General features: G+C 37.3%; 1 protein-coding gene across 2 annotated transcripts in view; it reads right to left on the bottom strand.

The window, feature by feature from the left end:
* Nucleotides 1-15,375, bottom strand: part of Leo1 (LEO1 homolog, Paf1/RNA polymerase II complex component) — a 29,251-nt gene extending 13,876 nt beyond the window's left edge. For both annotated transcript variants that reach the window (XM_047542170.1, XM_047542171.1), the window contains exons 1-6: nt 15,223-15,375; nt 6,404-7,159; nt 3,692-3,796; nt 2,901-2,995; nt 1,891-2,036; nt 1,059-1,143 (exon numbers count right to left, since the gene is read on the bottom strand). In XM_047542170.1, the coding sequence (XP_047398126.1) occupies nt 1,059-1,143; nt 1,891-2,036; nt 2,901-2,995; nt 3,692-3,796; nt 6,404-7,159; nt 15,223-15,280 (1,245 nt within the window). In that variant the 5' untranslated portion in view covers nt 15,281-15,375. The remainder of the gene's footprint in view (nt 1-1,058; nt 1,144-1,890; nt 2,037-2,900; nt 2,996-3,691; nt 3,797-6,403; nt 7,160-15,222) is intronic.
* Nucleotides 15,376-16,162: the final 787 nt, after the last annotated feature.

Genomic DNA, 16,162 nt, shown 5'->3' with positions numbered 1-16,162 from the left:
ACTTGTGGATCTACCACACTTGGATAGATGGTATTAGTAGAAATGTAAAACCTCAACTCCTGAATTCTAAAAATGTCAAACTGCCCCTTCTTAACACTGTAATACCATGTACAATCTTCCCTGGGAAATAAAAAATTTATGAGAAATCCTTCAGATTTAGGAATTTAAAATGCATAGCTCTACTTTCAGCATCATAGATTGAACTGCTTCTTTTTTCTTGGTACAACTCAGCTTTAACTTATCTATTTAAGCTCCATCCTCCTTGCTTAAAAGAAGATCAGAGGGCTTCCTTGGATAAAGGTAACCAGACAGTAGAAGGTATCAAAGAGAACATTAAGGGGAATTTAGTAAAATAAAATTGTCTTTTCATAGATCAAGTGGAATTACTGAAAGCATACACAGAAGAGAGAAAGCCATGTTAAGGAAGTGTTAGGTACTAGTAATACACTCTCCTTTCATTTAAGATTTAACTATAAAGAGCCTGAAGAATTTCCTCTTAAGGAAGTTGCTAAAACTTTTGCCCATAGTACATCAGAAGGTAGTTCTAAATAACTTAACTGTAGTACTACTAAACTGAAGGAAGCAGTCACCAAAAAGAATAAATAGTAAGAAAATTATAAACTAGTAACACTTTTACAAAAAAAAAAGAATATATTTTCTTCCTTAAAAAAATTCTGACCCCAGCACCTCAAAAAAAAAAAAAAAAAAAAAAAATTCTGAAAAGGCAGATAATTCATTTGCTTGCTAGAACAAGAAACATAAAAAATAATAATAATAATAAAAACAAAAATAAATAAAAAACATTATTTTAAAAAGCTCAAGTCTCACCAGGCATATTGGTCATGGCCCATGCCTATAATCCCAGTTACTAGGGAGGTTGAGGCAGGAGGATCACAAGTTCAAGGCCAGGCTCAGCAATTTAGTGAAACCTTGTCTCAAAATAAAAAATAAAAAGGGCTGGGGATGTAGCTCAGTGGTAGAGTGCCCCTGGTACTGAGGTTCAACCCCAGTACCACCACCACCAACAAAAACAAAAAGAGTAAAGTATGAGAAGGTACCTTTAATTTTAACCTGGTTCTGCCTTCTTCATCCAGCATTTCCTCATCTTCAAATTCATCTTCATAATACTGAGGATCAAAAGGTCTAAAAATTGTTTTTTTAAAGTAAACTATTAATCATATTTTATAAAGAATATTACAGTATGTAATGATATATCTTATTAATATACACCATTATATCCCAAAAAATCAAAATAAAATTTTAAAAATCATAATGGTCAAATGACTCCATGCTCAACTTAAAGGAAGTATTCAAATTACCATACTTCTTAAAATTTGGAGTTAATATATATTGTGTGAAATAAAGTAAAAGTATGGCTAAATGTTCAAAATATTTTTTATTCTTATGGAAGTTTTCCAAAGAATAGGCCACACTACTCTGGCTTTCCATATCATTTTGCTTAGGGGAAAAGACCATTTAAATCACACAAGAGCTCAAGAGTTAGCTAGACTACCTATAATTAATGTTTAATTGTCCTTAACTATTACCTTTTCTATATCAACAGTAGTTAATACAGTGGATATTTGTAGTTTCTCTAACAAATCTCATCATTCTCAATTTCAGTTTTTTTACAGCTCGCTAATTTTAAAGTGTCTTGAAGAATTCTGATTCCTATTAATTCATAAGAAAGTATCAACTGTTAAACAATCACAGGCATCAAGTCTTCCTTATCAGTGATCCATACTTTTTCTACATCAGGATGTTTGCTTTGTTATTTCAGAGATATACAAGCATTTGTCATTGGTCAACTCAATGTAAAGTAAGAAATATATCAACATTCTACATATTTCTATTCAACATCCAGAAAAAAATTTTAATTAATTCCCTTACCTGGGCTCCACACTGAGGAAGTTGGGCAGTTTAACAAAATATAAGTCATTTCCTAAATCAGTGTTTACTTTGGGTATTTCTACTTCTATTCTGGTCTCAGGAATTGGTTCCTCCTCCTGTTGATCCTGAGGCAATCCATTTTCATCCTAGTGAAAGAGTCACAGAATTTTAGAGCTTTGGGGGAATCTTATTAACCCCCTAGTTGTCCTTCACATTTTATTCAGGTAAGCAAGAAATATTTTTGGACATCATTTTAGGGTAAAAGTAGTTCCTATCCCTATCTCTACTTAATTACCTCCAAAACACCTTAGGGGAAACAAAGCTATCAGTACAAGAAAAGTATTTCTTTTATGATAAATTTATCTTCCAAATATTCATCAACAAAGTGTGTGCTAGGGTCACAGCTCAGTGGTAGAGTGCTTGTCAATCCTTAGTATTAGCCAAAAATATTTTAAAAACCAGTATGAAAGTAATCATCCCTTTGATATGAAGTCACTCTAGCAATGAAAGTCAAAGATGATCAACATAGCAAATACTTCTTACATGAGGCAAGAAAAACAAGTTAGTGAGTCTCAAGTCATAGACCCTAGAAGGCAAAGCACCACCTCATGTTGGGTGGTTATTTCTACTCCTTCTTAGAACCAAGAGTTTCCTAAATAACTTAAGAAACTCATTTGTTGATCACATTTTCATACTACAATTCATTTTTAACTTCTTCCTGAAGTAAGAGAGACCCTTCATCTCTGAATTTTTTGTTGTGGTTTCTTATTTGTTTTCTGGCAGTGCTAGGGATCAAACCTACAGGCATGCATGCTAAGCAAGCACTCCACTGCTGAACTACACCACAGTCCACTTCTGAAACTTTTTACTAAATCTTTTTTTTTTTGGGTGCTGGAGATTGAACCCAGGGCCTTGTGCTTGCAAGGCAAGCACTCTACCAACTGAGCTATATCCCCAGCCCCACTAAATCTTGAATAAGGGGCTCAGTTCACATTAATCATTTTACTTACCACAGGCTGTCCTGGAGTAGGTGGTTTATCTTCTCCATCGCTCCCTGAAGATATGTCATCTGCACCTCCAAATAGATCCATGGTTCCAGTATTATCTTCAATGCAGGAAGAAAAATGCACAGAATTAATATCTATAACTAAGATTCTTCAAAGCTGATCACTTTAACATATCTCCAAGATTTTTAAACCAGCACCAGAAAATCACCCAAAACACAACTCTCAGACTGACTTTCAAAGATCTGACTAGTCTATGTATGGGAAGGGAAGGCAAAGCTGCATGAGAGGCATTTCTTTCTCCCTCTGTTTTCTGTACCCTTGTTTATCCACTTTTCCTTAACTCCTCAGGACACCAAATGTTTACTCTTATCTAGATACTCACAACTGGGGCTTAAGCACTCTGTATACAGGCATATTATCTACACAAGTTCTTCAAATTTCAAAATTGCATATTCGTGTCTATGCAGGACCCATTTTCATAAGAACATTATCTAGGTGTAGGCAAAAAACAACAGTGATAATCTATATAAACCAATAAACAAAGGTATGGTACTAGAGGGAGCCAGAAAGCAGATTACTTGAAGTTGGGATTATAGAAGTTACATTTATTGATAATGACATGGTCTAGGACAAGGTCATTGAAAAAGAAGAGGCACAAGGAAGGTCAGGATATTGAAAGTTCATCTATATGAGAAAATCAGAAAAACTAAACTCCACCCACACATTCTCATGCAGTTAAAGGGAAAAAGAGGTATGGAAATACACATACATATAAAAGAAATAATTAGGAGTACCTTTTGGCACTTCAGTGTCACTATCCGCTTCTGAATCAGATGCAATTGCATTCTTGCGTTTCATTCGTAAAACCTCATCTTCACTGTCACTGCCTCTTGCTGATTCTAAAAGAGTAGAATTAGAAATTCTGCATAATCCCAATTGCATCATAAATGTTGTTTTAAAAGTAACATTGGGAACATACAAACTATGGTACATCCACAAAATGGAACATGATTTAGCACTACATAAGAACTATTGATACGTGTAACAATTTGGATAAACCTCAAATCCGTTTTAGTGAAAGAAGCCAATATAAAAAGGGTATATACTTAACTGCACGATTCCATTTATACACCTTTTTCTGAGACAAAAAATATAGTGAGAGAACAGATCAGCAGGTGCCAAAGGGTAAGGGTTGGAGGACATGAGTTCAAAAGGGGCAGGAGGAGGGAGATTTTAGGGTAACAGAACTGTTCTATATTTTGACTGGTGGTGGCTACACAAATCTATACATGTGTTAGTTAACACTAATAAAACTGTATACACAGGGCTGGGGTTGTGGTTCAGTGGCAGAGCACTTGCCTAGCACTTGGGAGACAATGGGTTCAATTCTTAGTACCATATATAAATAAATAAAATAAAGGTCCATGGCCAACTAAAAAAAATATTTTAAAAAATAACAACAAAACTGTACACACAGACTGAAAAAAGGGCGGAGGGTGTATCTTAGTGTTAGTGCATTTGCCTAGCTTGAGCAAGACCATGGGTTTGATCAATAGCATAGGGAAAAAAACAAACGTGTTTGTGTGTGTGTGTGTGTGTGTGTGTGTGTATAAATAAAATGAATGAAAAATCAACTTTATATGATTTTTAAAAAGAAAATTTTAAAAAGGAACACAGGTTTCTATAAGTAGAAACACTTGGTAGGAATAAAAAAGAGCACTGAAATTTATGCTGGGCATGGTGGCACACACCTGGAATCCCAGCAACTTGAAAGGCTGAGGAAGGATCACAAGTTCAAAGCCAGCCTCAGCAATTTAATGAGGCCCTGTCTCAAAAGTAAAAACAAAAATAAAAATAAAAATTTATATAAGACTCATTATACAAGAAAAGCAATGTAAAATTATTAGAAAGGGGGGGAACCCACAAAAAAAATCACTTTCTGGCTGGTACAACTGTTTACCTAAAATTCGTGAAAATTCCTAAACCACTAGAGAACTACCAAGAGTTAAATAGAGAAGTAAGCTACACGATTCTCTTCTATCTGACCCAATCTTGACTTAGTTTGTTCGTATTAAGGATGTACTGTACGAGTCTTAAAGATTCTGATAACAGTACAAATAATCTACTCTGAACTAGTTATTAAATATTAATATATGGCAGTCTGATATTCTACACAGACCTATTTCTATCTACGGAAATATTCTGCCTTCTTTCTGATTTAAGGCAAAAATGTATGTGTTTTTCTTTTCTTTTTTTTTTTTGCAGTGCTGGGGATTGAACCCAGGACCTTGTACTTGACAGGCAAGCACTCTAACAACTGAGCTATATCCCCAGCCCATGTATGTGTTTTTTTTTTAAGGATTATTTTTTCTTTTTAGTTGTAGATAGACACAATACCTTTATTTATTTATTTTTATGTGGTGCTAAGAATTGAACCCAGTGCTTCATGTATGCTAGGCAAGTACTCTACCACTGAGTTACAGCCCCAGTCCCCAAAATGTGGTTTTCAATATTAGTGAGGTACGAGGTCCAGGGAGAAAGACACTGTCACATTTAAGCTAAGAAGATGGGATCCAACTGTAATTAATATAATTGATCACCTACAAAAATGAAGCAATCCAAATATTACTTCAGAAAGACTTCAACCTAATTAAGTTCACTTTTATATAAAAGAAACATGATCTCTAAATATTTTTTATATTTTTGATGAAGATATGTTAAACTGAGCAGAAGAGACTAAATGATAATCATAAACAAGGATCCAGAAGCTAAAGTTAGGCTGCATATTTCCTATAGTATTTAGGGAATGAGTGCCGTGACCCCACGCTTCACAGGGTAGGGATGCATGGGTCAAATAGGTATAGTTCAATGACACCATCCACTGAGCTCATCAGTCATGTTTGTATTTTCTACACATTATGCTCTCCAGGCAAACTCCTGATTAGTATAATTTGGCATCCACTGTAGATTTGCCCCCAAGGAAATACTATACTCAGTGAGAAACTTGAAACAAATAATTTTGCAATTCTTTTTATAATTAGTTTCTTGTAAATTTGTTTAGTTTAGAGTCTGATCACCTCTAGTTGATCAAATTCTGGAACTCAAAAAGCTAAGTTGGAACAGTGCCCTTATCTCAGCACAACTAACTTATGGGGATATTTCAATGGTATTATCTTTCCCCCAGGAAAATCTAGTCTTACAGAATGTATGCTCTTTATTTACCCATGGAAATGGATCCAACTCAATTCATTATCTAGTTCCTCTAGCACTATACATCTCTCTAAGACTGTCTTTTTCTTCTTTTTTTTTTTTTTAAACCTCTGTTCTATCATCAATGAATGGAAGGGTTAGAGATAGAATGGTTAGAGATAGAATAAATAGAAAGACCTAAAAGAAGCAAAATACATAGAATGAGAAAATATCAAAATGGAGGGGCGGAAAGAAAAAAAGACTAATGATGGGAATGAAAGAAGAATGGGCCACTGCTATTCTCATAAATATATCACCTGATTTATGGTCCTGTTCCTCTTCATCATCTGAATGCCTGTGATCTTCATCTGAGGCCTGTGGTCTTTCATCCTCAGAATTTTGCATTTTCTCCTCATCAGACATCTGTGGTCGTTCATCATCATCAGAATTCTGTTTCTCATCATCATTATCAGAAGCTGCTGGTCGCTCGTCATCGGAATTAGCCTTTTCCTCCTCTGACAGCTGCTGTCTTTCATCGTCAGAAAGCTGAGGTCTCTCCTCGTCATCTGTGTTCTGCATTTTCTCATCATCATCAGAGTTCTGCAGCTTATCTTCATCAGAACCTTGTGCCCTCTCCTCGTCATCAGAATTTTGTATTTTTTCATCATCTGACTGGTCACTTTTATCTTCTCTGTCCCATTTTTCATCATCTGAATGTGCTTTTTCAGAACCTTCAGCTTCTGAGTGATGGCTCCCTCCATCTGACCTATGACCTTCATCTTCATCATCATTATGGGCTTCTGATCCGCTGTGCTGATCTACATCTGAGGGGTCATTGTCTTCATGGTCAGAACGCTCAGAGGCTTCTGATCTATTGTCTGACCTTTCAGAGTGATTATCACTGCCACTGTGATGAGAAGCTCCTTCATCCTCACTGTCATCTCCAAACAGTTCCTTATTACTTGGTTGTCCTGAATCACCTCTTTCATCTTGATCACTTTCACTTCCAGAGGCATTACTGCCAGAAGCAGCATTCTCTTGATCAGAATCTGAGTCAGATCCAGAATCAGAATCTATGATATAAACATAAAGTAACATCAGCAAGAAAGGGCAAAGAACTCCAAAAGTTCATTCCAACAAAACAGTCAGAAACTGGCAAAAACTGTTAGAATCAACTTTCTCAGTACTCTGGAGACTAACTAAAAGTTGGAGGAACCTGGGGAATGCTTAGTTAAGAAAAATTAGCTAAATCTTGGTAAGAAAAAGAAGAACTCTTGGTGTTTTAGCTTACCTGGTCCTGCTCCCTAGCTCAACACTGCCTTGAAGATAACAGCCCACATTTCTGGTACAGGTGCCACTACTGGAGGAAAGAGAATGGACCTCATTCACAAAGAATTGAAGTTGTTAGTTTTGACCCATCTGGTGGCTCCTTGAAGAACTGGCTCAAAGAGCCACCTTTATCTCATTTAACTTGAAACTCGCCCAGTGTCAACACAGCTACCTGGAGGTGTTTGACAAAAACATTAACAGGCAAATGTACTAGTTGCCTCTGCCTGAGTCAATGGATGGCAGTTGGAGCAAACAGCAGACTAATCAAAAGCCTTGGGAGGAAAGGGCTGTGCGCATAAAGAAAGAACCGAGACTCTAAGCTAAGCTCTCACCTCTTTTGGTTCTGCACAAGCAGGAAATGAAGGCAAAAGCAGGGTTGTAAACTGCCTGGCTGAGTGTTGAAAGCATGCCCCCAACATTCATACAGCCAATCTGCAAAAACCAGGAGGTTTTTGGTGGGTCTTAGGCAATTAAGAAAATTCTTATCCAAACACTACTGACCACTAAGGAACAGAAGAGAAACTTCAGTGGTCACATACATTAAAATGTACAGATTTCACAAAATTGGTTAAAAAGAACCACTAAATAATTAAACAACTGCTATAATAAACAGCAACAAAAAACCCAAGGGAGAAGGGAGAATGAGACTGCTTGAGTCATCATATTTTAATATACAAAATACCCAGTTTCAATCGAAATGATAAGACAAAGGGGAATGGCCCATACATAGGAAAAAGGTTAGAAACTGTCCCTGAAAACAAAAAAAAACCTTTCTCTGAAGAACAGATATGAAAATGATATGTTACCAAACAGAATATCAATAGACATAACTATGAAAAATACCTAAATTGACATTCTAGAGTTGAAAAGTACAATAATTAAAATGAAAAAGTCACTAGAGAGGCTCAAGCAGAAAGAAAATAGGCAATGCAGATTAGTCAGCCTAAGAAATAGAAAAAAAAAAAAATGAACAAAGCCTAAAAGACTTGTAGAAAAAAAATTGTACAAGGACACAAAGTACAAGAACATATGCATAGGACTGGGGATATAGCTCAGTCTGTAGAGTGCATGCCTTGTAAGCACAAGGCCTTGGGTTCAATCCCCAGCACAACAAAAAAAAAAAAAGAAAAAAGAAAAAAAGAGAACATATGCATAAAGGAATCCCAGAAGAAGAAGGAGAAAGAGGTAGAGAGAATATTTGAAGAAATGATGGCTGAAATTTTCCCTAATTTAATGAAAAAATATAAATCTAGATTTCCAAGAGGTTGAATGAATACCAACTAGGATAAACTTAAAAGATCCATACCCAGCCATATCATTATCAAAATGCCAAAGACAAAGACAGAACCTCAAAAGCATCAAAAGAGACGTAAACTATCTTGTACAAGAGATCCCTAACAAGGATAACATCTGATTTCTCATCAGCAACTATGGAAGCCAGAAGGCAACCATTGAATGACATATTCCAAGTGCTGACATAAAAAGTACTGATGAGGGGGCTGGGGTTGTGGCTCAGCCTTGCCTAGTACATGTGAGGCACAGGTTCGATCCTCAGCACCACATAAAAACAAATAAATAAAATAAAGGTATTTTTAAAAAGTATTGATGAGGACAACAATAAATAGAACCACTGTACATGGCTGGGGATAATGTAAAATGGTTCAGCCACGGGCTGGGCATATAGCTCAGTGGTTGAGTATTTGCCTAGCATACTCTAGGTCCTGGGTTAAATTCCTGGTACAAAAAAAAAAAAAAAGAAAGAAAGAAAGAAAGAAAGGTTTAACCACTATAGAGAACAGGTTGTGGGCTGGGGACATAGCTCAGTTGGTAGAGTGCTTGCCTCACATGCACAAAGCCCTGGATTCAGTCCCCAGCACCACGGGGGGAATAAAAAGAACAGCTTGGTCATTCCTCAGAGTCAAGCAAAGAATTACCTTATAATTCACAATTCTAATCCTATCCAAAAGAATTGAAAACAGGCACTCAAACAAATGCTTATAGATGAAGGTTCAAGGCAGCACTATTCAAATGACCAAAAGATAGAAACAACCCAATGTCCATTAACAAATGAGTGCTTTAACAAATTTGGGATATCTATGTATAATGGAATATCATTTGGCCATTAAAAAGGAAGGGAGGTGGCTAGGAGCATAGCTCAGTGGTACAGCATTTGCCCAGCATACTCAAGGCCCTGGGTTCAATCTCTCCCATTTCAAACAATTAAAAACAGAAAAAAGGAATGAGGTACTGATATACACTACAGTGCTTCTTAAATAGTACACTAAGTGAAAGGCGGCAAACACAAAAGTTCACAATATATGGTTCCATTTATACGAAATTTTCAGAACAAGTAAATATAGATACAAAAGTAGATAGACAGGAACAGGGGTTAGGGGAAGGAGCAAATGAGTGAAGTGCTTAATAGGCACAAGGCTTTCTTTTGGGGGATGAAAACATTTTGGAACTAGAAGAGGTGGTAGTTATACAACATTATAAATGTACAAAATACAACTGAATTCTTCGCCTTAAATGACTAATTTTATTACGTGCATTTGTCCTCAATAAAAACAAACTGAAAAAATTAAGACATTCTCAGATAAACAAAAACTGAGAGTCTGACCAGGTGTGGTGGCACACGCCTGCAATCCCAGTGACTTGGGAAGCTGAGGCAGGAGGATGGCAAGTTGGAGGTCAGTCTGGGAAACACTTGGTGAGACCAGTCTTAAATTTTAAAAATTTTCTTAAAAGAGATGGGGATGTAAGCCTAGTGGTAGGGCATCTCTGGGTTCAATCCCTAGTACTGGGGGGCAGGGGAAGCAAAATGGCAGAAGTTCTTATCACTAATTACTTCTTTAAATGCAAAGGATTAAACTCTTCAATTAAAAAGCTGAAATTAGCAGAATAGATTGAAAGTAATCTGAACATGCGTGCACACACTATATACAAGAGACTTACTTTTGAACTAAACACTTGGGGCTGTAGCTCAGGGGGCTGGGGCTGTAGCTCAGTGGTACAATGCTGGCCTAGCATGTGTGAGGCACTGGGTTCGACCCTCAGCACCACATAAAAATAAATAAATAAATAAATAATAAAATTTAAATCTAAAAAAGGAAAGTGAATGAAAGGAAGAAGATATCCCATGTAAATAAATAGTAACCAAAAGAGGACTCTGACTGCTATACTAATATTAGACAAAATAGATATTAAGGCAAAAATTGTTACAAGTGACAAAAAGTGTTACAAAATAATAAAAGGGTTAATCTATCATGAGATGTAACAATTATACATAACCTAAAAACAAAAACCAACAGAATTAAGGGGAGATGTAGACTGACATAATAGTTGGGAGACTTCAATATCCTTTCAATAACAGAGCAAACAAACAAAAGGTCAATAAAGAAATAGAGAATTTGAACAACACTAAATCAACTACACATACTAAGTAATTAGTGATAAGGACATACTAGGACACTCTACCCAATAAGGGCAGAATATACATTTTTTCCCAACTTCATATAGAACATTCTCAGGACAGACCTCATTAAGTCTCATTAACAAAACAAGTCTCATTAAGTTTGTTTTGTTTCTTAGTAAACTGTGTGTGTGTGTGATTTCTGTTTTGTTTTGTTTTGATACTGAAGATTGAACTAGGGTAATCTGCCACTGAGCTATATCCCCAGTCCTTTTATTTTATTTTGAGACAGGGTCTAAGTTGCCATGGCTGGCCTTGAACTTGCAATCCTCCTGCCTCACTGGGATTACAAGTGTGCACCACTGCACCTGGCTTAGTGAATTTTAAAAGACTGAAATCTGTTCTCTGATTACAATGGAAGGCAACTAAAAATCAAAACAAAAAGAAATAAAAATTCATAAATACATGGGAATTAGACAACACACAAACCATTGAGAACTTAAAGAAGGAATCACAAGGGAAATTAGAAAATATTGGCGAAGCATGAAAATGAAAACACAGCATATCAACACATAAGTGATACAGAAAAGGCAGGACTCTAAGGAAAATTTATAACTGTAAATACCTACATTAAAACTCTCAAATCAATAACCTTAGGAGTCAGAAAAATAAAACTAAACCCAAAACAAGTAGAAGAAATGAAATAATAAAGACTAGTGCAGAGATAAATGAAACAGAGAACAGAAAAACAACGGAAAGAAATCAATGAAAAAAATCAACAAGACCAAAAGTTTGTTCTTAGAAAACATCAACAAAATTGGCAAACCTTTAGCCAGACTGACCAAAAAAAAAAAAGGCAGAAAGGCTCAAATTACTAAAATAAAGAATGAAAATGAGGACATTACTGACCTTACAAAAATAATGACTATAACAGAATTCTATAAACAATTATATGCCACTAAACTAGAAAACTTAAATGAAATAGACTAATTCCCCAATACACAGAAACTAACACAACTGATTCAATATGAAATAGAAAATCTAAATAGACCAACAAGTAGTTTGAATCAGTAACAGGAAGTCTTCCTACAAAGAAAAGCCTAGGACCAGATGGCTTTACTGGCAAATTCTATCAAAGGTTTAAAGAAGAATTAACACCTATCTTTCTCAAACTCTGCCAAAAAACTGAAGTGAAGGGAACACTTCCTAACTCATTCCTGATGCCAAAGCTAGACTAAGACGTCATTAAGAAAACTACAGCCAAATATCCCTTAAGAATACTGCTGCTAACCCCAGCGCCTCGGATTAAAAAAAAAAAAGAATACTGCTGCTAAGATTAATTTTAAAATATGAGCAAATCAAATCCAAAAGCATATTATAAGAATATACACAGTAACTAAGTGGGATATAGTTTAGCATCACAAGGGTGGTTTAACATCTTAAAATCAATTAAAGTGAAACATTATATCAAGAGTGAAGAAAAAACCATGGAATTTAAAAAAAAAATTTTTGCATTTTAAGTGATGCAAAAAAAAAATCTGATAAAATTGAACACTCTTTCATGATAAAGCCACTCAACAAACAGGAATAGGAGGGAACTTTCTCAAACTGATAAAGAGTATCTACAAAAATCCCACAGCTAAAATCATGGTAATGATGAAACCTAAATGCTTGGCTGGGGTTGTATCTCAGTGGTAGAGCACTACCTAGCAAGCATGAGGCACTGGGTTCAATCCTCTGCACCACATAAAAAATAAATTAAAAAAGAAAGAAAATCCTAAATGCTTTCTAAGGTCAGGAACAAAACAATAATTTCTACTTTCACCACTCCTATTCAATGCTGTGGAAAAAATACTAGCCAGGGCAATTAGGCAGGAAAAAGAAACAAAAGATAACCAAATTGGAAAGAAGTACAACTATTCACAGATGACATGATCTTTCATGTAGAAAATCCTAAAAATTCACCAAAAAAAACTAATATACCTAACACATTCAGTATGGGTATAGGGATATAAGATCAACAAACAAAAATCGCTTGTATTTCTATACACTAGCAACCAACAATCCGAAATAAAATTAAGAAAACAATTACACTTGTAATAATATGAATATTAACAATAAATCAGGCATAGTGGTGCATGCCTGTAATCCCAACAACTCAGAATGCTGAGGCAGGAGGATTGTTAAATTTGAGGACAACCTCAGGAACTTAGACCCAGTCTCATAAAAAGGGTTGGGGATTTAGCTCGATGTTAGAGTGCCCTGGGTTCAATCCCTAATACTACTTTAACAAACAAACAGTTTCATAAATTTAATTTGGGAAGTACAGTATTTATACAACAAAAATTACAAAACACTGTTGAAAGAAATTAAAGACTTGGCACATTCACACAAGAAACACACTGGGTTTAGTCCGCCGGGCTCATTGGCACTCACCTGTAATCACAGTGGCTCAGGAGGCTGAGACAGGATTCAGAGTTCAAAGCCAGCCTCAGCAATGGCGAGGCACTAAGCAACTCAGTGAGACCCTGTCTCTAAATAAAATAAAAATAGGGGAATGTGGCTCACTGGTTGACTGCCTGCCCCTGAGTTCTATCCTGGTACCCAAAAAAGTATACACACTGGGTTTAGACGGGAATTCTACCCATTGTTATGATGAGAAACTTGTCAAATGTATTTATTTTCCACAGCTCTTATAGCCCAGAGAAATGAAATATGCTAGGCATCAGAAGAATTACCCCATTACAGCCATATTATCTTCAGGACCAACAGCAACCTTCAAGGACAGCACACCAGATTTGGAAGTAAATCCTAGAAAATTCATTTATATAATAGTAAGACAGAAGAAAGTTTCAAAGGACTTACAAGAAAGTTCAAAACTATTTATTTAAATAAAAAACCATGAAATCCAGAACTGGAAACATATCTCAGTGGTAGAATGCTTGCCAGGGCATAAGGCCCTGGCTTGGAGCCTCAATACAGAAAAAGTAAAAAAAATAAATAAATAAATAAAAGAAGAAGAAAAAAGAAAACCATGAAACCCAGGAAACCAACCAGCTTTAAATATTGCTTCCTTTTATACGGTGTTTGCAACGGGAAATTGCAGGGTACACCTTATTAAATGATTGCTTCTACCCATTCAATTATTTATCAAATATGCAGTAAGCATTAATGTAAGCTAAGAGGGAGACTATAGCACTTAGCAATGTAACTAGAATATGATATAAATTAAAAAAAAAAACATTTATTCAAGTATAAACAAACTCGTGGAAGCTATGAGAGAGTTCACATAGAACTGTGAAGGAATGTCCACAAGAAAAAAACGAGGGGGAAAAATTAAAATATTAGCAAAAGTAATGAAACAAGAGTTAGTATATGGGGCTCTGTTCTTCCATACTTCCTAACGAATCTCCTGGATATCCGTCTGGGTAGAGCCCTAACACCAGAATTCAGTTCTCTGTACCTCCACCTAGTGCTCCCTTCACTACAATTTATAAATCATGAATAAGTGAAGTTGAAGAAAATGAACAAGTGTGTGTTGGGGGTGCAAAAACAATGCACTTTGCTAAGGAAAAAAATACATATAGGTAAACTACTTTGAGCATGGAGGGTTGCAAGAATTCTGAACTTGGTCTTGGGCCCTTTTTCACTTCAAAATGCTTCTATTCATATTTCAAAACCAAAAACCCACAATTTCTGGGCCAAAAATACTTCCATCCACCATAAATATTCATTCATTCATTCATTTCATCAGCAAATCTGTCATCACTCCTCTCCAAACACAGAACCAATATGCTCCCCAAAACTAACGTCACAAACTCAGGAAATTCTGCTGTTTCTACAGACTCTCCAAAGGTACCCCATTTCCCGTGCGTAACTCCTATGCGTAGCTCCATCCTGATACCCTTCCCAGACCCCTCATGCTCCTCATCACGCCAGGCTCGGGTTTCACTCAAGAGGGGAGTTTGGGCCCCTCTGTAAACTCGTCTACCTCATGTCCATATTCCTAAGCATCTCATTTACATTCATTCACAAACAGCCCTTACTCTGAGCTGGCCTGTGCAAGGCAGGACAGAGCAAGACCCTAAAGTTCTTCCCTGGGCTGCGTAGGCTCGCCCGAGCGCCCCTCCATCACTGCCCCGAGCCCTCTACTCCCCACGATCCCAGGCACCGCATGCTCCAAAGTCACTCAGAACCTCGAGGCACAGACTCTGCGTTTGTCTCTTCATCCCCGCCCGCCTGGAGAGGGTGGCACCGCCAGGAGTGCAGGGGGCGCTGAGGCAGGAGTGGAGGAAGCGCCTCCATGCTGGCGGCACCCCAGCCTCTGCAGACCGGAACTGGACGGCTGTGGGTCTCCCACCGCTCACCCCTCCTCCGAAGCCCAGCCGATCCCACCTTTACGCTCGGCATCGCTTTCGGCGTCGCTCCCGAAGAGATCCTCCATATCCGCCATTGCCGGGCACCTCCACTGCTGCCTCAGCTGGGGGCGGCTCCGCGCCTGTCTTTACGACACGGAACCAACGAAACGCGACAGTGTCGCAAAGATTTGCTTAAAAGACTCCTTTCCTTCTGTGACCTAGTTTTCGCGTCCGCAGGGTAGGCAAGCTCCGCCCTTTCGTCAGTATCTGTTCTTATGGGCGAGGATTCTTGCTCCCGCGGGGCGGCCGGGTTTCCGGGCGCCTCCAGAGTGGGTGGTGTTTGGGGTTCTCGGGAGAAGGGCCTCGGTCTGGGTTAAACCTACTACTCGCGCGGGCTTGAAGCCCTTGCTTCCATTCTCATCCGCGGCTCTCAAATTTCGCTGGTCTCAGAACTCTTCTATCCTCTTTAAAGTTGGAAGTGTCCAAAGACCTTTTTGCTATGTGGGTTATAGCTATTGATATTTACCATAGTAATTGAAGCAGAAATATTTTAAGTACTTATTTAAAAATATACGTAGCACGCCTGTAATCTATGGACTGGGGAAGCTGAGGCAGGAGGTTCAAGTTCAAGACCAGCCTAAGCAATTAAGCGAGACCCTGTTTCAAAATTTAAAAAGTACAAGTGGTAGGGTGCCTTGGGGTTCAATCCCTACACCACAGAATAAGCAAATATGTTAACAAATTGCTTTCTAAGCTTTGAATGACTACTATCTTTTCTTTAAAAAAAAAAAATAGAAGAGTGGAATTGCTTTACAGATTTGAAATTGTCTTTTAATATGTGACAGCTGAATTCTCACTCTTGCTTCTACATTCAATCTGTGGGAAATGTTAGGTTGAAACACGTTTTTTAAAAATCTGACCTCAGACAGATGTGGGTATTTGGAAAAGGAAGACTCTCTTGATCCTCTGAAAGAGGC

The sequence above is a fragment of the Sciurus carolinensis genome, chromosome 2 (assembly GCF_902686445.1).
Source record: "Sciurus carolinensis chromosome 2, mSciCar1.2, whole genome shotgun sequence".
Lineage (NCBI taxonomy): Eukaryota > Metazoa > Chordata > Mammalia > Rodentia > Sciuridae > Sciurus > Sciurus carolinensis.
Note: the sequence above shows the minus strand (reverse complement) of the source record. Positions and strands in the feature narration are given on the sequence as shown.